At 39.8% G+C, this 25,388-nt stretch overlaps 4 protein-coding genes across 6 annotated transcripts in view; all 4 read left to right on the top strand.

Moving 5' to 3' along the window:
* Positions 1-5,016, top strand: part of LOC100742514 (probable RNA methyltransferase CG11342) — a 42,148-nt gene extending 37,132 nt beyond the window's left edge. Inside the window, exons 2-4 of the mRNA XM_033320963.1 lie at positions 2,278-2,504; positions 3,566-3,782; positions 4,311-5,016. Coding sequence (XP_033176854.1) covers positions 3,576-3,782; positions 4,311-4,865 — 762 coding nt within the window. The 5' untranslated portion in view covers positions 2,278-2,504; positions 3,566-3,575 and the 3' untranslated portion in view covers positions 4,866-5,016. The remainder of the gene's footprint in view (positions 1-2,277; positions 2,505-3,565; positions 3,783-4,310) is intronic.
* LOC100741584 (chromatin complexes subunit BAP18) overlaps positions 1-7,452 on the top strand; it is a 43,694-nt gene extending 36,242 nt beyond the window's left edge. Inside the window, exons 2-5 of one of the 3 annotated variants that reach the window (XM_024367982.2) lie at positions 5,694-5,889; positions 6,220-6,311; positions 6,850-6,948; positions 7,043-7,452. In XM_024367982.2, the coding sequence (XP_024223750.1) occupies positions 5,872-5,889; positions 6,220-6,311; positions 6,850-6,948; positions 7,043-7,316 (483 nt within the window). In that variant the 5' untranslated portion in view covers positions 5,694-5,871 and the 3' untranslated portion in view covers positions 7,317-7,452. Of the gene's footprint in view, positions 1-5,693; positions 5,890-5,909; positions 6,049-6,219; positions 6,312-6,849; positions 6,949-7,042 lie in introns of those variants that run through there. The other 2 variants (XM_003489867.4, XM_012386185.3) reach the window with 2 other exon arrangements.
* A 207-nt stretch (positions 7,453-7,659) lies between these two features.
* On the top strand, positions 7,660-11,299 carry LOC100740389 (major facilitator superfamily domain-containing protein 1). Its single transcript, XM_003489856.3, has 7 exons — positions 7,660-8,127; positions 9,228-9,504; positions 9,572-9,988; positions 10,067-10,378; positions 10,456-10,568; positions 10,646-10,884; positions 10,956-11,299. Exons 1-7 carry the CDS (start codon positions 7,989-7,991, stop codon positions 10,998-11,000), a joined length of 1,542 nt encoding a protein of 513 aa, XP_003489904.1. The 5' UTR covers positions 7,660-7,988; the 3' UTR covers positions 11,001-11,299.
* Positions 11,300-11,746: 447 nt separating this feature from the next.
* Positions 11,747-23,046, top strand: LOC100749645 (ATP-dependent RNA helicase DHX33). Its single transcript, XM_012386207.3, has 8 exons — positions 11,747-12,286; positions 13,334-13,951; positions 15,071-15,303; positions 17,067-17,417; positions 20,567-20,765; positions 21,283-21,559; positions 22,691-22,895; positions 22,929-23,046. Exons 1-7 carry the CDS (start codon positions 12,060-12,062, stop codon positions 22,865-22,867), a joined length of 2,082 nt encoding a protein of 693 aa, XP_012241630.1. The 5' UTR covers positions 11,747-12,059; the 3' UTR covers positions 22,868-22,895; positions 22,929-23,046.
* The last annotated feature ends 2,342 nt before the right edge of the window (positions 23,047-25,388 follow it).

Raw genomic sequence — 25,388 nt, 5'->3', positions numbered from 1 at the left:
CCCTTTCTAACGTTTCTTAAAGTTAAACGATCGCGCAAGTTAAACGATCGTGTATTCGCATTTCGTAAGCCTCGTTTCATTTCCTTACTGTGTAAAATATAGCGCGCTGTTGTACATTACGCGAGTAAATGTTAGCCATACCGTCACCAAATAATCTATTTATATCGAAAATACGAAAAGTCAAGAGGGGTAGCCATCGTACATATGTAAATCAGAATAATAGCGAGAGGAAATAATTCTCAGGTCTGGAAAGAGCGATCGATATTACATTTCCGAAACGAAAGAATGGTAAAGGTTCGAGTACTTTGACGATTTTCACGGATACCGATCGCTATTGTATTTTTTAGTAGCGTATTCCTTTCAGCGGGGATCGTGCCCATTTTTCTGTTTCTTCTGTTTTACCTTTGAACGCGTTCTTTATCTCGTGTCATCGATTCTACGATCGTCGTCGTATTCCGTTTCTATTCCGAAAAAAAAACATCGATCGTTCGATCAGATCAAACCGGACGACAAAACGCTTAACGTTGTTAGAAGATGTCGTCAAAACATTCTACTTTTCCTATTATTATTTTCTACGTTTCGGATTCGAGCGAAAAGGTGCGATCGGCTCTGACCTTTCCTGCCAGCGAGTAAACGAGAGGGTTAATCCGAATTCTGCATACCCCAAGTAATTTTCCAATTCATTAGCAGCGCGTATTATTACGCGTTCTGCGCGTTAAGCAACGAGTCGAAGGAAAAAGGCGAGACGCGATACGAGTTGCGGCAGCCTGTTCCTCGTAAGGTATTCGTCGATCATCCGAGGTCACGTGTCTTTTTAAATGGAAATATGCCGAGAATACGATCGAAGAGGCCACCTTCCTTTCTGTTGCACGAGGTGCCAAATTTTCGCGAAATTTCGACGAAAGAGTAACGTTTCTCGTACAAACGTTCTACAAAAGCGTTTTACAAAATCCAAAAAGTATCTGATTTCAGAATAGAGGAATGCTTTTAGCGAATACTTGCTATTAGCGTAGCCAGGCTATTTACTTGGAATATCGTATTCTTATGCGATAGCCGAAGGAACGTACATAGAAAGTTACGTAGAAAGCATCGTCGCTGGATCGCCGCGATGCAGAAGAGAACCGAAACCGAGACGACGACGCTGAAACGAGGCATTTTCTCGTTCTTCGATCCCAAGTAATTCTACTCCGGTGTTCGCGTGAAATACGTACGCGTGCACGTACACTTCGATATTTGGTGGCCAATGCGGCCTGTCTGGGTAGGCAGAAAAAACGTGGCCTCTGCACGGGACTCGATACTCCCTGGCAGCTTGCTTGCTTTAAGGTCTAAGGTATCCATCGTATAATCTTGGTTATCTCGTACCGCATGCCTCTGCACCGGTCTACAGGCGCATCTGCCATAGCCGAAGAAAGAGGAAATTGCCGCGACCAGGCCCATGATCCGTAGAGAATGGACATCGTGTTCTTGGACCGCACCGGTGCGCGTATGCATCTAACACCTGCCTCTGCGAGTTATTCCGCTCCTGCTTTTATTTTTCCCTCTTCTTCTTCTTCTTCTTCTTCTTCTTCTTCCTACTTCTGTCTCTTTCCTATCTTTGTCGATTACCTTATGGCGCTGGCTACCGACTGCGAGTCAGGGAGAGAGAGAGAAAGAGAGAGAGAGAGAGAGAGAGAGCGAGTAACAGAAGTAATAACACAAAGAAGCAGGGCTCGTGCTGCTCGTCCACCCGACACATCGGTTATTCGATCTTTGTGGATTTTATGGTCAACCCGACCATATCCGAAATCTCTGGAAACTAGCTACTCGGGAATTCCTCTCGTACGATGCGTCACGAAATTTATACAGTTATAGTCGCTCGATATAGAAAGCGTTTTTAGCTTTCGATTTAGTACGAGGATCTGATCGTTGTTTTACGTAGACGAAGACGACGTCCGCAAGAAAATATTTCGTAAGGGGCACGAAAAGTAATAAAAAGTAAGACGTGACGAACTTCGTGTACACAGATACGTCGTATAATTTTAATTGCTTCATGTTACTTTATATTTCTTTGTTCGCTTCTCCCGAAATTGTCCTTCGAAGAATTTTTTAACGTATTTGCCTTTTTTCGCGCGAACGACGCGATAGGCTTACAAATTGCAAACGTATCAAGCAGCAACGACGAAGAATTAGATTTCTTTGGCATCTATCGTTAAACTTCGGAAGCTTTGGCAGTCGATCGTTATCTTATAACATGTCTGTTTTGATTAAATTATAAAATCATGACAAAGAAATTTACAGGTAATAGTCGAAGGAAGAAACACCTCCTTTAAATCTACAACAGCGAGACACGAATCCAAAAGATATTGCGAGTAACACCGTCGGGAAAGTGAGTTTCTCCGCGAATGGCAAGACAATGTATCATCGATTTCTCAGACCTTCCTCGTGGCCGAGAGCACGAGCACGAGCACGAGCACGAGCACGAGCACAGCGATCGAAGGCTGCATTTATTTGGGTCGTGGACACCGGTGAATTATCTCTTCGATCCTTCCGCTCTTACGACGCCTCTGACCCCCATTCCTTCTCCGTTATCACTCTTTATCGCGTATTTACGACCGTCTTGCGGTTACTTGTGCATTGTTTTTAACCGATGCTCGCCAAGTATTGCGAAACCACCGTCCAGACGGTATTACGTGCTAAGATCGTTATTACCAACTAAACATCCTCGTCCTCCTCTTTCGTTCATCGATCTAATCTCACGGATGATGAAGTTTCGATAGAAACCGACGATCGGTCTACCATCGCGTTTTATTATCTTACTGCGTTTCTACTTCTACTCTGTCCTCTTGAAGCTCGATCCAAATAAAAGTAGAAATATCCGTGAAATATTACAGTGGCGATACTTTTCGACATACTTCTCTTCTTATACAGGCAAGATTGTGCGTTATACCGATATTCGAAAAGAATCTACCTTTCTTGAAAAATGTTCGACAAAGAGTGCTATTCTTATGCAACTATATCCGAACAACGTAGTTAACGCTTAATACATACATACGAATATATATACGCGCGTATACGAAGCGTATAACGATAAAAAAAACTACATCTTCGTTCTCGTTGTTAACTGTCGTAATTTATGAAACGTTTTACGACGATGGAATTACACTTTTTACAAGTCTCCTTTCAAATAAATTTTCCAACGGTCTCTTCTAACTTTTTTTTACGTATAACAACGTCTTTCGTTAAAGATGAATCTATCCGATGTTGGCTAATTTGTACGTAAAAACATTATAGACGCGTTTTATCTAAAAACATCGAAGATTATTACCGAAGTACATGCAAAAGTGATATTAAAACATCGAAGGTCCTTCCGAGCCGTATATTACCTGTGATAAGATAACATTTTCTAGGGTTCTTGGTAACTCGTTAACAACAAAAATACACACAACACGGTACGCTTCCCATCTTTTTAACCCGTACGAAACAAGGAGAACATTATGTCGTTTTACCGAATATCTTTCTAAGCAACGTCTTTCTAAACAACGAGCGTTTAAAGTAGGTTATGGTGTTTAATTATCAATTGCTTTAGATTTCGGAAAATGTCGGAGAATGAAGCGCGATCTCCGGAAAAAAAGGAAAGACGGAGAGGTAAGACGGATCCGGGCGCTAGCAGGCACGGCAACTTCATGAATTATTACCAATTCCATCCTGCGGAAGAGCGCGTGCGACAACTTCCGTGTGGCGTGTGGCACTCGACCCATCCGGACCGGAAATACGTAGGCCTAGACGTTGGCTGTAACGCGGGGGTAAGGCTGAAACAGCTGTCAGACGAAATAGGACGAGTCGACCGTGATCCGAAGTTACAAACGACAAGCGCCTAAATTTAGACGGTGTTATACCTTTTCGAATATCGCTCGGAACGTAGTTTCTTCCTGAAATCCTTCCGGCCCTATGCTTTTTAGCAACAGGAGAAACATTCGTTTCATCGGTGATACACGCATACATTTAATTTACCAATGACTTACTAGAGATTGCGTCGATTAATATCGAAGCTAACGGTCGATATCGTTGTCTATATCGTGAATAACTAGTATTTCATTTTTATATCGGATAATTACACGTTATACCTTAGCCTTCTTAACAGAAGCTATTAATTTAGGCAATATTTAGGCAATATTAGGCAAAATTCTCAAAATTCCATTGAACAAACGTACTTCGATCGTATTGGTAATTTAGTGGTACAAAATCAATTCACAAAACGATACGGGGCCATAGAAGAGGTTTCTTGACCAGAGAACGAGCGTAAAAATCACAAATCGTATTAATGGTTTCAGGATTTAACAGTCGCGTTGCACAACTTCCTCGAGAAAACCTTATCTACCGATCAAGATCTACCGAAGGAGATTCGTTTGCTCGGCATAGACCTCGATCCTATCTTAATCGAACGGGCACGGGAACGCAATCCACGGCCGAATCGTATCGTTTTCGAGTGTCTCGATTTTTTGATCGAGGATCGTAATGGGACACTGGACGAGTATCTTCGTCGATTGGAAAAGTCGCGCTTCGACGTTGTGTTCTGTTTCTCCGTTACGATGTGGATCCACTTGAATCACGGGGACCAAGGACTGATGGAATTTTTGCAAAAGGCTTGTTCGATCACAAACATGATCGTGATAGAACCTCAGCTTTGGAAATGTTATAGAAACGCGTCGAGAAGGCTCAGACGCTCAAAGGGTGAAGATTTTCCATTATTGAAGACGTTGAAACTCACTGGCGATCCAGTAGCGCATATTGAACGCATATTGACTGAATTTTGCAATTTTCGAAGAGTCACGGTTACCAAGAACAATGAATGGAAACGGAGTCTATTAATTTATAAAAGGATGTGAGCTATCGCTTCCAAGATCGATGAGACTCCCTATGTTAATTGAAGTCAAACGACCGAACGACGGATTTTTTTTATGCGAATGCGATTGGAAACATTAAAATACGATGGTTGAAATAATTTTTGATAGCTTTAAGTCTCTCTCTCTCTCTCTCTATCATAGGTCCGGTAACTGTTTTTTAAATATATTTTATTATTATATCACGCTGTATAAATATATTTACAAATATGCGAGATATTTAATATTTTCTTTATTATAAACAGTGTGTAATTATTCTTAAATATCGGTTTAAATAATATCACTTACAATATTATATTTACAGAAGAAGAGTCTGAAATTTGGAAGATTCTTTTGCCTTGCACTGGGCAGTAAGATATATTGTATTTTTTTGTTTTTATTATAAATAACAGCTACCTTTGAGATATACATACGATGTATTTGGAAAGCAAAGATCTAATATTTGGGAAATTTTCTTTCACATATACCCATCCTATTTTCTATTCTGTACGATTAAACCTAATTTATTAAATTAATCTCATTATTTTCATACACATTGTTGTATGTTATATTTATAAATCAAAATGAATCAGCGATACGTGTACATATCGGTAAGTTAATTCAAAAAGTTAGTTTTATTCCAACAATAGAGTACAAGTATAGTAAAAGTATAGTATAGTCCACCACTGTAGTGACGAATGATAAGTAATCACGCGAATATCGAAATATTTCAGTACTACGTGAATCCGTGCATTATAAATATCGAAATTACTATATTATGTTTTCGTAATTAGTTCCTGTGTAATATGACGAGAATCGATATGATTATTTCAGTTAAAGGCAACAATCTTCGTTAGTTTGATGAGAAAAAAGAGGCAGAAAGGATAAGCAGTCGAAACAAGTTGAGGTTATAATTGTTAAAGGGAAGGATTCTGAGAACGACGCGAGATGGCAATACCGTACGAATGTTTGTTCCGCTGATGGTGAAGTACCAGCATAACAACAAACTGACATGAATTCTGCGAGCAAGGTAAGCAAAAAAGCAACCATTGTCGCCGATTTTAGGCAGTTTCCCGCCATATAATATTTAATGGTCGTTCCTCCCCACCGCTCGTCTTCCTTTTTCTACGTGAGTCACGTGCTTTTATCCTCGAGTACTCTAGCAATGGAGTCTGTAAGCGGACACAAGGTTAGGTTATGAGTGCTTCTAACATTTTTCTTTTATTCTTTCTTCGAGAAAATTGTTTGATAGACGAGTATAAGTTGTGTTCCTCGATGAAAATTCCTGAAAAAATAAATATATCGTTATTAATCATATGTCTGACGAATTGATCAACATTTTAAACGTTATCTGTTTTAGGTTGGTGAAATTTTCACCGCAGCCGGAGCAGCATTTAACAAGTTGGGAGAATTAACGATGCAATTACACCCTACGACTGACTCACCAGCAGGGTAATTAAATAAAACACATATGTATTATCGCCTTTTGTCATAAGTAGAGGCAATGCGCGTCTAATGCTTTCGCTTAAGTTTATATGAAACTATGTACTCTAGAGAAACGCGGGAGAATGTCACGTGGTTTGACGTATTTAAGCATTAACCAATCGGAAACGTAATACCGTGCATCTACAGCTTTGTCCAAGTACTATATTAGCGTACATCCTTTGAGTTTGAAAATTTTTATTGCTATAACTTTATCATTCGTTGCGATTAAGAAATACACGAAGATATTATTAGCTTCTCTTATGTTATATTTAACCTACGTTATATAAAGATAACTTAAATATTGTTTACGTTTGTATTCCCTTTAATACGTTTTACAAATTGTCAATGCACGTGGATAAAAAAGGTATTATAGATTTTACGCTTACAAGTGTAGTTGGGAATTAAATAATTAAATACTTTGCATCACTATCGCTTTACCATAAAAAGCATAAAAAAGATGGCTGGCCGTATTTTTACATAACTCCTTGTGTCGCTTAATCTGTAGTAAATGGACTGACGAGGAAATTGAGATGCTCCGTCACTCGGTAAAGACCTTCAGTGAAGACTTGAACAAAATAAGTGAACACATCAAGGGACGAACGGTGTAAGTGAATAAGGCTGCATCGAGCCCACGGCTGTTCCTCAATTTCTATGCGTCAGTCTCGACCCAAAATTAACCGGTCGTTTCGGCGTTCTAGCTCTCAAATTCGAACAACGCTAAAGAAGAAAGCTTTTGAGGAAGCTGGCGTGCCGATCAGACAACAAATGCTTTCTCAACAGTCGACGCAACAATCGGCAGTTCAACAAGTATCGAAGCAACAAACAGGAAATCAAGGATTAATGGGGAAATCGTCTGAAGTCACGTTGAACATGTTAAATGCGCCGGAATCGGAAGTGGATGTTGAGGGACTACCAGAGGAGTGTCAAGTAAAGCTCGAGTTCGAAGGTGCGACGGAAGAAGTAGCTTCTTAATAAGCCGAGGTTGATCTTTCCATATGTCATTTTTTTTTATCTATATTTTTAAATATAAGATAATTTTCATATAATATACACGCTTAACGTTAAGTAACAAATATGTACCTTCAATAAATTATGTTTCTCAAATAGATTTTTAAAAGTCAGCTACGATTATTTACTTCGTGACATTCTTACCGACCGATCGTCTACTAGTGTTTTTAATGAGGGCGCCACAAGCTGAAAAACCAGCGTCACAGACGCATCAAATTGTTGGCAGCAATTCCGACTGATGCCGATGTTCGTCTATCCCATCGAATAGAGATTTTTTTGTCGATCTTTTGGTATTCTCTGGTTTCGCGCACGATCATGTAGTTTCGTGACTTACGTTACGTTAGTTCTGTTGCGTGACGCATGTGATTGACAGATTAGCAATGCGACGACTGACAGAGAACCTAACTTGTTCAAGTAGTTAATCGGCAGCACGCACGAGCTGATCTCCTATTGCATTCTCTTTTCTTAATCGAGTCGCAGCTATCTTATTTTACAAAGAGATTAGCTCGTGTGTGTTCGATCAGTGTGTGATGGATCGGTACGGTGAACTCGAGTGAACATTTGCAATTCGGGGCACCTGTGGCTGTGCCAGACGCTTGTAAACACGAAAATATCGCTACGACTGGAAACGTAACGATGGAAGGAGGCATATTAGAAAGTCCAGAGACCACTTTGGAGAGATCCGATGATGAGATCGCCTTACAAGGATTCTGCAGTCCTAAAAAGCCACTGTACAAAATTCTTGGCCTGGCATTGATGTGCCTATTAGGCTTTGGTACGATTGTCACTGTTATCGCTCAATTAACTTTACAACGTGATCAAGTAGCCATTGTTCATTATTTATATCTGATCGCTTTTGTTTCGGTACATTATGACCTCATTGAATGTTTAAACTCGAGTTTGAACTCTGTTATCGGGATGACTAATATCTGTTATTTCTTTCCGATGAAGTTTTTCGTAAAGTAATTTCAATCGCAACCTGCAATAATTTTATTTATTAAATTTTATAATATGTCGGTTTGATATTTTTTTCACGAAAATTTAAGCCCGTACTTTGACGTTTATTATCTGCCACGTATCATAATGAAATACTAATGAACTTATAAAACTATAGGAAGCGTAATTTTTTTCAATTGTTATTATCATTACATCGAAAATGTATTTAATTATGAGATTCTCGTTATTTGACAATAAACTAAACAATCACGTACATTTGATTATTCTAGTTTCCTCTATTGCCATCGTATTTATGTAACGTTTTTTTTAATGATTTATATACTTCATTTATACATTTTTTGTAATACTAGGGAAATAAGCTTTTTAAGAAATAATGTAAAATTGTACTCTTACTTTTAATCAATACTTATTACTTTTCTTTTCTATTGATTTGCAAGAAACTATTTTGAGTAATTGTTCTGTGAAAATTTTATTAATCGTGCTTTAGTTACTTTCTATTGGTTTTCCAAGTGACATAAAATGCTCAATACACGTATACAACGTAACATGCATTTATGAATGGAATAAGATAAGACACCGTCCATTTTGCACATGGCCCGAGACAAGCCGTATCATCTTGTCGGTATTCTTTCGTCCGGGATATTTTACTTTTTCCCCCCACTTGTTGATGTTTCCGATACCAACAAGGCATGTAAAATGCATTTGCGCGAGTTCGAATCGCATGTATTCGGTTGGCAACGAAGTGATTGCGGGTTTTAGGATACCACCTAATGACAAAATCCGCAATCACTTAGTTGCCAACCCAATATATTAGTCACGTTTCTCGAGCACTCTTAAGCGATCAATGATTCGCTTATCATGCGACTGCATCTCATTATCTGCGTATCAATTAATCAAACGAAATGCTTTTATTTGCAGGTTCTTACTTCTGCTTTGACAATCCTGGTGCTTTGCAAGATGACTTTAAAGTCGACTTGCAGATGTCAACTAGTAAATTTGTTTTATTGTATTCTATTTACTCATGGCCAAACGTGATTTTATGCTTTATTGGCGGATTTTTATTGGACAGTGTATTCGGCATACGTTTAGGAACAATTATATATATGGGACTTACGCTGATCGGTCAGATTATATTTGCAGCTGGAGCTATGGTTAACGAGTTTTGGGTGATGATGGTTGGTCGCTTTGTTTTTGGGTATGTCTTTCTCTATAAGCTTGGAACAGCTTTTATGATTCCGTTATTAATTTCCATACCTTTGCAGCGTTGGCGCAGAATCATTGGCCGTCGCTCAAAATAATTATGCTGTTTTATGGTTCAAAGGAAAGGAACTGAACTTGGTGTTTGGTTTGCAGCTAAGTTTCGCTAGAGTCGGATCAACCGTGAACTTTTTAGTAATGGAACCGATTTATAATTACGTGTCTCAATACTATAAAGGGCCGGAATGTATCGGCATTGTTCTCTTTCTTGCTGCTCTTACCTGTGTGGGTTCTATGATCTGTGCATGTTTACTGGGTATTATGGATAAGCGTGCTGAGAGATTATTAAGAAGGGGAGAGGGGCAAGAAACCGAAGTCGTTAGTTTAACCGATATTAAAGATTTTAAACTAATATTTTGGTTGATCGCCGTCATTTGCATTGCTTATTACGTTGCGATATTCCCGTTCATCGCATTAGGAAAGTAAGTACGACCAATAAGGAATTTGTATAATTGTATTTTACGTAATTACATACTACGTTAAGTTATTCTTTCCTTTAGAGTATTTTTCGAACGAAAGTACGCATTCGAACCATCAAACGCGAATATGGTTAACTCTCTCGTGTATTCCATATCAGCTATTGCGTCTCCCATCTTGGGCTATCTTGTCGATAGAACTGGGAAGAACGTATCTTGGATGTTTGTCAGTATTCTTGCAACTATAGTAGCTCATGGACTACTCGCATTCACATATATAAATCCTTATGTATGCATGATTCTTATGGGATTAGCATACTCTATGCTTGCTAGTAGTTTATGGCCACTGATCGCACTTGTTACCCCAGAATATCAGCTTGGTACTGCTTACGGAATGTAAGTAAAGTTTAACGCAGTCTTTAAATATCTTTGAAATATTTGACAGTTAATCTTACAAAATCCTTTATTTACAGTGCACAGGCTGTACAAAATTTGGGCTTGGCTACAACTTCGATATTAGCTGGTATAATCGTTGACCGGGGTGGATACTTCATGCTTGAAATGTTTTTCTTGGGTTGGCTGTGGAGTATGTCTTTCCTTCGCATTGCTATTTCGATGAGATCTAAATGTCTGTATACTAATTTCTAATTAACGCTTTAATAGTTTCGTTAATAACCGCTGTTGCAATCTGGGTGTCGGATGTAGCAACTAGTGGTGGCTATCTGAATATGACGCCAGGTCAGAGAGAAAAATACGAAGAAATTCGACGTACACCGGAAAGTCTCGAAAGAGAAAAGTTACTGGCTCCGGAATCAACTTCTGATTTATCGACTGACGATCTTTTACAACCACAATCTGACATTAGCATTAGAAATCGTTATCTCTGTCGCATTGGAGGAATGGTAATCATGCAATCTCGTTTAAAACGATTTAAAAATACTTTTAATACCGTTAATACGTTGAATACTTTTAGGTACCACCTAACGTGAAAACCCCAATTCACCGGCTATTACGATGATGCATTTTATTTAGATGAATTTAAAATATAAATAGCTATATTCATTTAAAACCTCGGTAAAAGAGTTGCTCACTGTGTCTTCCTCTTACACAGCATTAATCTGTGATAATTTCGTAATCTATACGTTTGAATTATAGCTCGAATTACATATAATTCATTTGTAACAGATAGAAAAATGGATCTTACGTCGACAAATTAATACGCCAATGATTGACAAGTGGCAAAGATATACTTATATATCATTTGTTTTTGGCATTTATTGTAATTACGAATGTTAATAATAATACGATTTTATGAAATACCATCAAATAACGTGTTTTTAACACGAACAAATCAAGAATTATTTTCTACGTCTTATTTAAAAGAAAACCTACATAAATATTTCAAATTACTTATCGTTTAAGACTCGTAACATGTAACAATCGTGGCATATAAGAGTACTTTAACGCACATTTAGTAACGTACAGTTAACTCAAAGCAAAAGTTAAGAAGATTAAGTTATCATGCATTGATTGCAACGTTATTGTAGTATACGTTACGCTATATTATACGCTATATTCTTCTCATAATAATTTTTTTGTCATACAACTGGAATAACAAATAAAAGTTTATGAATTTGCTTTTGTTATAAAATATATCATAGAAAAGACGTATTAAAAACATTTTTTATCTAAGAAATGTTTATTATTTTCTTGGCAAAAATAATTTTATACGTAAAAAATAATTCTCACGCAATTAAAGAATACGTACTGCTGAAAACAAGAAATTATCGTTTCTCAGGCAAATTTTCTTTAAATACCGTATACTCGTGTTTTCTACCGAATAACACGCGAATTGATTGTAAATCATTGCACACGAGAAAAATCAATTCGATTAAAGTACGAATAATCGTACTCGAAAAAGAAGCGTTTGACATACGACGAGGCGACGCCATTGGCTGTGACGCCTGTCAAGACTCAAGACGCTTATTTATACACAGCTGTAGTGTGCAACACGTGCGTACCCGTGAGCACATTTACTATCAGGAGTATCGCGGTTTTTACTTTAATTATCGTCGACATGGGGGTCCACGACAACGCAGATTCGAAATATATCGTTATGGGTACTTCGAGTTTCTCGAAATTAGCACCGAAACGTCCTACCACCGTTGTATTTAACGAAAGTTCGAGCAAAATCCAAAAATTCGAGGATAATCAACAAAACGTTCAAGCAGAAAATGTGGATAAAGGAAATATTAGTTTACAACAACAAAGGAAGTCTTTACCGGTCTATAAGCTTCGCAAGCGGTAAGTTACGTGTTATTGTTTTTCGTTTTTCGATTGATTTTTTACCGCTATACTTTACTCCAAATATCGTCTTCAAAGTAGACACGCAGAACATCGTGAAACAAAATGGTGTATCATCGACTATGCAAAGTTGATAACTCGGTTTCTCGTCGTACAGATGGCAGCGTCATACGGAACTAAAAACGCGCGTACTGAAAATAATTTGAAAAATTATTTGTTATAAATATCCTGGTACATACTAATATCAATATGCAATATTACGTATATATTTGCCAAACTGTATAAATATATTCGCCAATATACAAAATATACAGAGTATAATTAAAGTTAAACGATTCTTTACAAACTATTTGTAAGATACCGTAACATATTTTTGTACTAACTTAAAAAAATCTTGGCGTTGCTTGTATTAGTATAGAAAATTTTAGAGATCCTTGCGAATATTTTAAGCGATTGTTATTAATCAATATATTTATATATTATAATTAATTATAAATAGTCAGTATATTCTAAATAATGTAAAAAAAGTCGATGAAATTTATCGATATTATTTAGCAACATTTTTATCGAATACTCAATTCCCTGTACTTAAACATCTTTTGGTATTCTCAAGCAAAACTGGATTTAAATTGCAAGGTTACAAATTTTTCAAAGTACGTAGCTTACAGTAGATATAAATCTGTTTTATCTTCTCTTACTTTTACTTTTTTTAAATTTTGCGAAAAGGTAGAAGATTCGGTTTCCTCCAAGCAAGTGTTATTACTAGTAAATGGTTGTGTCACTAAATCGAACGACATAATAGTTCGACTATTACGCAAACGGGCAAAGTATAATGCGGACATGGTGCAATTCTTTCGCCTACGTCCATAGTTTATTAAAGTTGTATGTATTTGGTATAAATTCATACAACTTTAAGATAAAAGTTTAAGATAACTGAAAGATAAATCGATAAAACCATTCGATCTATCGATACCTATCTATTTTTTCGATCGCAAGACGACGTGGTTTCCACGCGAGCTATTAAACTACCTTCGACGTTCGTTTCAGGCTACTCGAAGAGATTCGCAGAAACAGCACTCTAATCGTCATTGGCGAAACGGGAAGTGGCAAGACAACGCAAATTCCCCAATTGCTGCTCTCGTCTGGCATTGCAGGCACTATCGGTTGCATCGGTATCACTCAACCTCGAAGAGTAGCCGCGGTGAGCGTGGCTCGCAGAGTCGCACAGGAGCAAGGAGTAGAACCGGGTAAATTGGTCGGTTATTGCGTACGTTTCGAGGACGTGACTTCGTCGCAAACGAGAATCAAGTATCTGACTGACGGAATGATGGTTCGCGAGGCGATGACCGACGAGATTTTATCGGATTATTCGGTGGTGATCCTCGACGAGGCTCACGAACGCTCGGTGCAAACTGACGTATTGCTCGGCGTGGCGAGAAGGGCACAAAATTTACGAAAGCTTAAGAATCTGCCGCCGCTGAAGCTGCTCGTAATGTCAGCTACGATGGACGTCGATAAGTTCAGCAAGTATTTCCAAGCACCGGCAGTGTACTTAGAGGGTCGTCAGCATCCGGTGAAGATTTATCACGCCGTCAAGTCGCAGGAGGATTATGCGTTCTCTGCCCTTGTTACAGCTTTCCAGATTCATCGCGACAACCCTGCTAAGTAATTTTTTTTATTCGCTCTCTCCCTACCTTTACCCGCGTAAAACATGTCAAATATTCTCCACGCTGTAAATCTGTTATAGTTTTCGTTTCGCAATATCGATCTTTCTACGATACCTGCAGGTATGAGGAGAAATGACAAGTAAGCAGGTGATCATACAACGTAAGAAGTGGAATTTCGTTTCTTTTCCTACAACATTGTACATGTCACGCTATGCAGCGTGTTGCATAATCGATACATGTACTATCGTTCGCAAGTAATTCGGTACCTGGTACCTAATTTTTTACTTGTTTAAACGAAAACAAGAAATACGCCTATATCTTTTTAGCTTCGCGTTTATCTCTAACGAATGGTCGACACCTCGCAAAATCAATTTCCATCGATTATCGATGGATGCAATTTTTATTCAACTTCTCTTACACACACACACACACACACTATGCATTTGCAATAATATAGACGGTAGAAAATTTAAATTTACGACGGTAGCTTTAAGCGCATAAGCTGCTTACAGCATAGGCAGAATGTTGCCAGAGTGAAATGAAAATTATATACCTCTTTTTAAATGGAATCGTACGATTTTGACCGCATAATTATTATATAACGCGTAATAATAATTCTCAGACTGCAACATTTTCGGTCCAATCACGCGGCTTATCGCTTTACTTTGTACGAAATCGTTAATCATCTTTTCGGATAATTCGCGTTTAATACACGAAAGACCACTTCCCGAAACGACGATAATTGTATCGAGGTTACGAAGACTCTGTGACACGTTGTACCGTATTCGAACGAAACGTGTCATCGTGCTACGTCACTTTGTATCTCTTTCAAGTTTAATTTAAATAGAACTCGATCGCAGCGTATCGAAGGAAGATTACCGAGTACTTGTTACGAATTTCCTCCAATTTTCTAGTTAAACGCGTTCCGCGATACGACGATAGGAATATCGTGGAGCGTAAATTTTTCAGCTTAGTAGGCCATTTGCAAGATGCCCGTGTATTTGCATAACACCGTTACTTTTATTCGATCAGAGGTGAGCAGGTTCGAATACGAAGCCCGGGGAAGTGGGTCAGAAGGAAACGAACGATTTCCAGAAACTTTTTGTCTCTCTTCCAGCGAGGATATTCTGGTTTTTCTAACCGGGCAAGAAGAAATAGAGGCTGCGGCTGCGAGCGCGAGACAAGTAGCTAAACAATTGGATGGACAGGGTTATCCATCGTTGAAGGTGTTTCCACTGTACTCGGCTTTGCCGACGCATCAACAATTGGAAGCCTTTAAACCATCCGCTCCTGGAATGAGAAAGCTGATTTTTTCCACCAACGTGGCCGAAACTTCCGTTACCATCGGCGGTATGTGCGAATCAACGAGATTACTTTATCTCCAATATTTTCTGCTATCCCATCGTCTCTAATCTCTTCCAAAGGCCGAGTATCTTTCTTCGCGTTAGAAGAGCTCCAAGAACGTTCTTTCGCGAGATTTAAATCGATACTTTGTTACAACGTACGCGTACGCTTCTTTAGTCGAGACACACGATCTCTGTTAATTCGGATCTATTTAATTCAGAGTGTTTTTCGATTTAATTCAGAGCGAAGAAACAAAAAGGAAGAGTAAAAAGGAAGTAAAAGATAGATCGAAGCTAGAACAGCGGAAGATAGCGTTCGTATATACATGTACGACGATATGATCGTCGGATTCATGTCGATTACGGATAATGATGAATTACGAATTCGTTGGAGTCCTTTTATTACGTCACGATTAAATGTAAATAGAATCGAAATTTCGAGGAAGATAACCGAGGCAGGTAATTTTGATCATTTGCTTTTGTCATTTATGCGGAGCGTTATATGCATATTTTCGTAGAATACAAAGGGAGACACGAAATCGAGATAGAAATTTGTTATCCGTTTCTGATTAAAGGATTATGCAGGCCGTTTCGTTCAACTAGAATATCTCACGAGGGACTCGATTTTACGAAAACACGTTTTAACGAGAGCTGTTTGGTTCGAAGGTGGCATCGTACGCTGCAAATTACTTTTACGTAGACGCAGAAAAGCGGGCGAGATTTTAAGGACAACTTTATTTCTTTTACACGGAACCGTGTATCTTTCTTAGTACGCTGATCGGTTCGTCCCTACGAGAATGTATCGACCCGTGTATGTCGGAAAACTATTGGTTCGGCAGACGTTTCAATTTTAATTTGTCAAATTGGACGTATGGTGGACGCGAGGGTATCGTTTCTTCGAACGTCTTGATAGCCGTGCGACGTTTTCGAACGTTTTATCTCGAACGGTAATCCTGGTCGATCCCGCGAGCTTCGTTAGCAAGATGCCGAGATAGTCGGCTTTCGTGTTTTCCGCGCTAACGCGAACCCACTTTCCACGCTTTGCGCAAAAACCGATAACGATGGATCCTCGCCGTCGAACGCGGGCATCGCCGCGGTAGCAAACTAAACGCAATTACGTTTGGGTTAATAAGGCCGTAGAGTCGGCCGTCGAAAGCGTAAGAGCGGCGGTATATCATGGGACGAAAGCCTGGCTCGTGTGAACGCGCGATCTTGCGTAAGACAATTACGATATAGGCCCGGGTTTAACTGCCTTTGAGAATCCATGTCGAGCGTACGATCTTCGAACGACGAGGAAATCGCGCGACGCGAACGTAACGATCGAAGCTATAATAAGATTGCGAATTATTGCCTCTTCGGCAAAGATTTCCAGAATAGAGTACATCGCGTTAACTATGTGTGGACGATGCCTATCGTTTTGTAAATTAAACAATTCATCGTAAAAAGTAACTTCGATATCAATTTTTAATACTATTGGCTACGCGACTGGTGACTTTAAATAACGAAAAAGAAAAGGGCGTTGGAAGAAGATGGGAGGGAGGAAGAGAAGGAGATCTTCCTACAACGGGTTCCTATTCGACAAACAGTTCATTAGAGAGAGAGAGAGAGAGAGAGGGAGAGAGCAATTTTATCTTCCGCGCGTAGCGCGATCCGCTAATATCGCGAGCCGAAAGCCGGTACGCTCGTTCGCGATAGACTCGCGATCGCGTTGGCGAGAGGAATCGGCGACGTTGCCGATGCACACAGTGATTTTCCGATAAAATTACGCAGGAATTCGACACGTGATCGACACCGGAGTGGTGAAAGCGAGAACTCATCACCCGACCACCGGATTGGATGTGCTGAGGGTGGAAAAAGTCTCAAAGGCACAGGCCTGGCAGAGGACCGGCCGAGCTGGCCGGGAAGCGGCCGGAAAATGTTACAGAAACTACACCAAGGAGGAATTCGAGAGGATGAAGGAGATGCCTGTGCCAGAGATACAAAGATGTTCCCTCGCGGGAGTAGCCCTGCAGCTGCTTGCTATCGGGGTTGACATCACCACCTTTGATTTTATGGACAAACCACCGAAGGAGGCCGTTGACGTTGCGGTGACCTGTCTGGAAAAATTGGGCGCCGTCAAGGGTGAGTCTCGTAGTTTCAAATTACGGGTAAATTGATCACTCGTATTTCCATATGACTGATTTTGAGTAAAACACGCGATACCGGCATAGATATTCTCGTTGCTTGTCTCAATCTCAGAACGAGTGAATTTCGCTAGATGTTTTGAAAGGTACCTAGTAAAGAGAGAGAGAGAGAGAGAGAGAGAGTATAGTTTTTCGACGACGACGGGATGGATTGCACGAAGGTCGATATCGCGATACTATTTTATTTTTGTCATTATTATATATTTATTTCGAATATCGTTAATCGTATAACATCGTCGTTATCGAAATCGTATACCGCATACATATGTACACATGTATACGTATCATACACGTGTACGTACATTCACGTCATAATAGGTCGAATAGAATAGAGACAATACGTATGAATAAGCGTTTAATAGTCCGATAGTGTTCGTTATTTAATAAATTCGAGTCGCTTTAAAACAGGTAGCAATTACTTCGATAAAATCGGATAGATATTCGCGATAGACGAGATATTCGTGAAATGTCAGATGAATATTTTATAAAAATATAACGTACTCTCAACTAATAACGATCCACTTAAACTTTTCGAGTATTTGAAGGAAAATCGCACAAATAATTGATACTCGTCGTAAATTTAATCAAACTCGTAAATCAAACTTTTATTCGTGCCACGAATGTTACGCAAGCAATAGTTACTTGTAAAATTTGTTTAGTACGATAGATGGAGGTACTCCAGACTATGTACAAAGTTCAATATGCGAAAATTAAACGCAAAGCTACGAATGTCTGTTCGTAGAATTTGCGAAGAGAAACTAGATCGGTCAATTAAGTTTCGCACTATGGTTCGAGTTTGAGTTTCTCGTTCGCGAGATCAGATTGCCGCGCTAATTGAACTATCCGAATCGTTGGAAGATTTCTTCTTCCTAAAACGATTCTTCGGGATTTGTAGTCTTCTTGATCGATCTCGATCTCGATCGCGTGAGAAAATTAACGTCAAATTACGTAAACGCTATTTCAACTCGAATCTTACGTTTGCTCGATCATTCTGTCTCGTCGATTTTCAGAAATTATATGATTTTTTCATTTAGCGTAAAGCGTAAACGATATGTTGCGCGATGTTACTCTTATGTATAGCGTTAATTAACGTTGGTATACTATATTGTACGGTATAAAATTCTATATACGTAAACATCGTAATTTCGAAGACACGTAGCGTATCTATTTCCGCGTACATTTAAATATTTCGATACAGATATTTTTGAAATTTTAAAGGCTATTACGTACATCTAATTCTTCCAAGTACGATATTACACGTATATTTTGAACTTTACGAAATACCGTATCGTGTTCGTTGATTCTAAATATAATTAAATTAACGAGATATTTCTATATTATTAAATAAGCGTATTACGATGCTATTGGTCTTTGGTAACATCGATATCGTAATTTAATTCAAATAAATTATCATTAATACCGAAAAATTGTCAAAAAACGTTATTAGAATTCCCGATACTTTTAACCACAGATAAGCGAAACGAAGCATTCCACGTAGAGGTACGGTATTCTATGTAGAGAAAAACAACTTAACTCTCGAGTCTTTAAATCCGTATCATCTCTCAGTAGGAAAACGACTAAAAGAACGAAAAAAGAAACGAAAAGTTATGAAAGTAGTCTAGCCGGGTAATTAATTACCGTTTTTAGGTAAGATTCGTCGTGCGTTCCACCGAGAATAAGACGAAGCGTCAAGTGGCATTCCGTATCGATTTTCGGATTTTAGCTGTTCCAGAATGTGCAAGACTCGCTACTACATCCTCTGTAATCTCATTTTCTTCGTATCTCGCCATTGATTTTTCCAACGACGATACAAACTGCGTTTCTAACGCAGAGTATTCGTATCCTCGTAGGTATCGAATTCAAATTATCGCTGTTCGATCATGGACAAACATCCTAAAATATAGGGTAATAATTCAGCTTTCGATCGATCTTACGTTTGTCGAAAAATAGGAATTCGTCGTAATACGAATGGAGGATTTGATCAAGGCTGATGGTTTCTTAAGCGAAACGGAACGAAAGTGCATAGACGGTCCGTCGTAGATGGAAGTCCTTTGGCTTTCGCGTAACAGTCTCATCGCGATCCTAGAAATACTCGTACGTTGCTCGCCTATACGTGGATTATACGAGTTTGAATTTATGTACAGCGTGTACGATCGAACCGTAAAATTTTGTCGGAATATCTCGTCGCTCTTTTTTGCTTCGTTACGTCGCTTAGCTGTTTTTGTTCAGTCGTTCGCTTTACCGAAAAATTATCGCTACATTTTTATTTTACGGTTTTATGAAACAATTTATTTTGCGAGAAAGATCGAACAAGGTGGTAAGTTACGTGTAATATAATAAAGTTACACGCGTATGGACTGTATCATCGTAGAATCATCGTGGAATTTCTTTTTATCGGTACGACAAATTGGGAACCGGAATTGCGCTGCAAACTCTCGAAAAGGAAGATTCTGAATTTCAAATAAGCGACATCAGCTGACGGAGGAAATATATCCCCGTCCGCGAAAACAATACGTTCTGTCGCTTTATTTCTTTTTAGAACAGCGATATTTCATATCTCACGCGTTGGTTGTTATCGTAACTGTATCGCGTATATCTAAAACGAAAATCGCTGCAACTTTATTCGACGTCGTTTATGTTGTCCGGAAGAGTATAATTCGACCATATATATCGTATTTCGATGCAGTCTTTTTACGTCTATTTGTCTTCTATCGATCACGGGATAGAAAAGTTTCACGGTAATCGAAGGATATTTTACAAACGTATCGAAAGCTAAAATTGATTCGAACGAACTGTAAGACGTTTACCTTGATCGTAGTGTACTTAATCGTACATTTAATCGTATATTTAATTAGTTTCGAGCTAATCGCGATTCCTTTGAACTCTATTCGCGCTTAAAGACAGAAATTGACACTGCTGGAAGAAGTCGCTACCTCGCGGAATATTAAACGGGTATTTAATTTTTGAGAAATGTTCGTAGCTGCACCTCGATATCGGTGTATCGAAAATACGTATCGAAATATCGTACGTACGTATACGTATATGTATATAAGATAAGACTTTTTCGTTCGACTTTCATGGGAATAGGTTCTCCACCACAGCTGACTACTCTTGGAAGAACAATGTCCTTGTTTCCGTTGGATCCACGGTTCACTAAGGTGATTCTCGCATCCGCGGAGCACCAATGTCTCGAAGAAGTCCTCACCGTTGTCGCTCTATTGTCAGGAGAGTCTGTCTTCACCGATCCACCTGCGAAAAGACAGCAAGCTTACGTCGCTAGATCAAGGTATCGGGTTTTATCGATCTCTGGCCTCTGTTTCATCGAATATCGCGCTGCTTTTTTTTTTTGAGAAATTTTGCGAATCAGTTGTTTCGCGATAACGTCCGTAGATGCATCTCCTAACGAATAAATAGTCCTGACACGGAGCAAATCGTAGAAGCAAACAGCCCGCGAATTTCACATTTCAGCATGATTTTCTAAATATTTTCAAAGTAAAGTAACCTAATCCGATATCGTCGAACTCTTCACGATGTTATCTATAGCGTTAGGTAAAACAACTTGTTCGCGACATTTTCGTCGTCGGATTGTGCCGAGTGGCTTTGCGTCTTTAAAATATTTTTAAAACGGGAAACAGCTACGAGTTTCGTGAAAACGAGATTTCACGGTACGGTGATCAAATATTTGTCAAAATAAGTATTCACGAATCTAGAGCAAATTCCGCGTATACCTTTAAACGTCAAACAGATCCGTCTACGATGCGATCGATACTCGCAGCTTGTTACGCTTCTTTCGTTCGTTCCAGATTCGCCTCCCCCGAGGGAGACCACGTCACGTTGCTGAACGTTTTTCGCGCGTACGCCAATACCAAGCAGAAGAAGGTCTGGTGTCACGAGAACTTTCTGCATCACAGGAATCTGGAATACGCCGCGGAGGTGCGACAGCAACTCGCCGCATTGGCGGAACGTGCGAATTTGGAGAAGGCCAGCTGCGGAACGAATACCGAGCGACTCAGAAAAGCACTCCTCGAGGGTCTCTATGATAATCTCGCCGAATTGCAGAGGGATCAGACTTACATCACCGTGAGTTCGTTTTATTCTCCTCCCTCTTCTTTTTCATTCTCGTAGTATCGCAACGATCGTCGATCTCGAGGCCGCTTGTCCGAATCCAAGGTTCGTTCGACCAACTTTTAGCCAGTGGAAGTTTGTCGTCGAAGTAGGTCGATCGAGTACGATACCGTACGTAATTATTCGAACCACGAAAGTCTCGAACTTTTCTCTCCGATTGTACCGTAAGGTAAATAAATGTATCCCATTGATGAAACGCAGTCGACTTTTTTACGAAAATAATCGGCAAATAGAAGATCGTGGTTATACGCGGTTTAAGCGTGGTAGTTGAAGATATTTGCCGACGTCGTTGATAGTTGGCGCGATAGAGAGGAAAGGCGTTTGAAAGAAACACGGCACAGTTGGCAGTTTTTGCATTGAAAAAGTTGCTAGCAACGACGGACTTAGATACAGAAATCTGCGCGCTTCTAAATATATACACATACGGAAGACAATTTTTCTGCCACCTCTAGATAAATACGGATATCACGTACTATTTTCTACGTTTATCTCGATTTTGCAAAATCGTATATATTATAGGCAAATTCCGGTTTCATACTTACATCCCTGATCATTTTTAGTCCAATCGATTTGTAATATTTTACGAAGCGATTAAAGTATTTAGAGCGCGGTAATAAATAATTTTTATCGAATCGTAGGAATTTTGTTCGCGTCTGTGATTTCTTCGATCGCGCTTCTGTAAAGCGTGTATCGCTTTAATACGTTTTGGGTATCTTGTCGAGACAACGTGTAGATAAAGCGACTTTATTTACGTCTTTCGATAACGTTACATCGAGGAAATTTTGTCGCATGGTATCGTGGCTTGGTTTCTAACGGGTCAATCGCGTGCCACTGGGCGTCGAACGATCCTTTTTAACTTGTTGCGACAAAGGAAAGCGACATCGTAGCGAGACGGAAAAGTTTGCGGTGCGAGAACCTTTTAAACGGACGAAATCGAAGGCAGAGGTAGCATTATTTCGTTGTCATGTCGGAAATTTGAAGCTTAAACAAGTTCCTTCGGAGTACGAGGCACGGTTTAAGTAAGCTTTCTCTGCCGATGACTTGGTAACTAGAATTTAGGAGTAATTGGATTGTTCGTTTGCGTAGGTGAGCTCGAAGCAGCCAGTCGCCATACATCCTTCCTCGACGTTGCACGGCAGCAAGCCACCGTTAATATTGTTCACGGAGGTTGTAGCCACCGGAAGATGTTACCTCCGCGGTTTGTCTGTCATCGACTGCTCGTGGGTGACCGACAAAGGCATCGGTGTCGGAAAACACGATTAAACGGAATGCCCTCCGTTTCTCTCGTGAAAAAAAACTTGCAAGCTTCGTTACGAGCGTTCCCGTTTTTGTCCCGGATCGTTGTAATCGGGAAGAATCGACGCAACTCGTTTTCGTACTCTGTACAGTTCTTTAATAAAGACGATCGTCGTCTCGTCGATGATGCCACGTGGATACGTAAACGATTCGTCCCTCCTTTCGCCCTTCTTTACTCGATTTTACTTATCCATCTATCTTGCGTTTTAGTTAGTATCGTTTGCCGAGCGTTAAGACAACTTCGAAAGTAACGTATTCGTTGTTTCGTCGTCGATCATAGAAAGATATCCGAAGATTTACGTAAAAAGATATACGGTTCTGGTTCGGTTTTCGCGCTTATCGATCGTATCTCTTTACGCTTCGAAGATCTTTATCGTCACCGATAGATTCCTTCTCCGGCACGATTTATATACATCGAATTATACGATGATAATTACAAACATTAGCGATGATTAATAATCGTCATTAAAAAATAGGACATTGACGTACAGTTTAAATCGACGTTTATATACTTTTAAATAACCTTTTGAAGTATAAACTTTGACTAGTTACATACTTCGTTTATATCTTTAAGTCCTGAGCGTTTCCCTTTTCGCGTAAACGCAACGGTTCGTTTTGGAACGAAATATTTTTCATTCGATCCTTTTTTACGTGGTACTTACTCGATTAATGGCGTTACTCGTGGAATACGATATCGGTTCGTTACGTTTCGGTACACGTCCGGGACGACTCGTTCAATTTCTTCGCGAATGTTTCGCTTAACCTGTCGAGTCGTTGTCGGATTGCCGCGAAGATTCGTTCCTCTAATCGAGCGAGTCAGGGTACGACGTCTCGTTGGGTATGCGCTGTACGAGGTGTGCCACCGTTCGAAACGATCCATTCTCATCGTTGGCCGCAAAAGGTCTATCGGAAGCGGTTCGCTGCTGATTTTCTGGCAACTCCGTCCCAACCACAGCACGGTCCCGTTTGCTTATCCTTCCATCGGCGAATCGAGGGTGACTCGAAATCGGCAAATTGGCCGAAAACCTAGTAGCTGTACGTCGTACGATTAATAAGAACGTTAATCCGACGAAACATATAGGTTATTCGTTACGTTGTATCGATACTGACATTTAACGATAAGAAACGTATTAATTTCAGCGATGTTTATCTCGTGTTTAAACCCGGTACATACATATACACGTGTCTTACGCGTGCCGGAAGGGTTGAAGCCAGCGGCAGCACTTGGCTACGTTCCGAAGTCATTAGTGGGAAGCTAAAATCGATTAATCATAGCCGTAGCGGCAACCCGGACATCCATATCGCCCTGGCGCGCGATCCTGCTTTACGCACAGCGAAAGAAAACGGATCACAGGAGGGATTCGTTGCGATCCGGCAAATACGGCAAATCGGGCTATTCGCGCTGATTTCCCGAATCGACGAATCCCGAAGACGAGTAAGAAATAATTCCATTGGTTAGAGTTATGCAGCCTTCCAAGGGTAATCGCGGTTTCGTCGTGCGCGATTCAGACGATCCCGGTTAATTCGCGAAACGGTTAATTAACGCAGCGAAAACGGTTTTGCGCGACGAGAGCGAACAAGCAGGAGGCGGAACACGGTCGTCGCACCGCAGTTCGGTACATGTCGTCACAACAGGTGGCTAGCTCGACGAAATATCGTCGCGATCTCATGTATGTAAATGCTCCGTTACCGACTCCTGTGTACTTTTGACGGACGCGTATAATAATCGTCCCTTTTTCCTACGCTTACGCTCACGAGAACGGACGATGAAATACGGTTTAAGCAAACGCATCGACTGGTCGACGCTGTTCCGACGTCGTATATTTGCATCGTGTATCAAACAAAGTCGCACAGCTGCGTTGAAAACTTCCTCCGTAGACTCCTCGGTCCGTAGAAACCGACGTAACGAAGTTGGTTAAAAGATTGGCCGAAAGATAACGTTTATATAATTCGTACGATTGTACGTAGAGGAGGCTATTTTATCAAAAAAAAAAAAAAAAAAAAAAGAAAAAAGGAAGGGAGAGAAAATAGAAGCGTGTATAGATTTTCGCAGTATCAAATAAACGTTATCGCGGAATAATCTTGTTCTGAATTATTATACACGTTCTATATCATTCGCCCGTATATTCGACCGCTAGCGAGATACACAGACTCGTTGTCGTCGTAGCCCTCTGGTGTTGGCGGTGGTACCCGCGGATTGCCCGGGAGGTGTTGCGCCGCGTTGATGCCTCGACCTGTTGGCATCCTATTGATACCGATCCGCCACAAGTTTTTAGAAGTTGATAATTGAATAATAGAAGTATCTAATGCTTCTTTCTTCTCGGGCTTCTGGCGACAATTTTATTCATAAATCCTTCGAGATTTGCAAATATGAAATTATTGCATTCAAGACTGTCAGTAGACAACATGCAAAGAAAATCTTGAAGACACACAAAAAAAAAAAAAAAAAAAAAAAGAAAAAAGGAAGGGAGAGAAAATAGAAGCGTGT

The sequence above is a fragment of the Bombus impatiens genome, unplaced genomic scaffold, assembly GCF_000188095.3.
Source record: "Bombus impatiens unplaced genomic scaffold, BIMP_2.2 scf_0377, whole genome shotgun sequence".
Classification (NCBI taxonomy): Eukaryota; Metazoa; Arthropoda; class Insecta; order Hymenoptera; family Apidae; genus Bombus; species Bombus impatiens.
The sequence above is the reverse complement of the archived record's forward strand: the minus strand, read 5'-3'. Positions and strand labels throughout refer to the sequence as shown.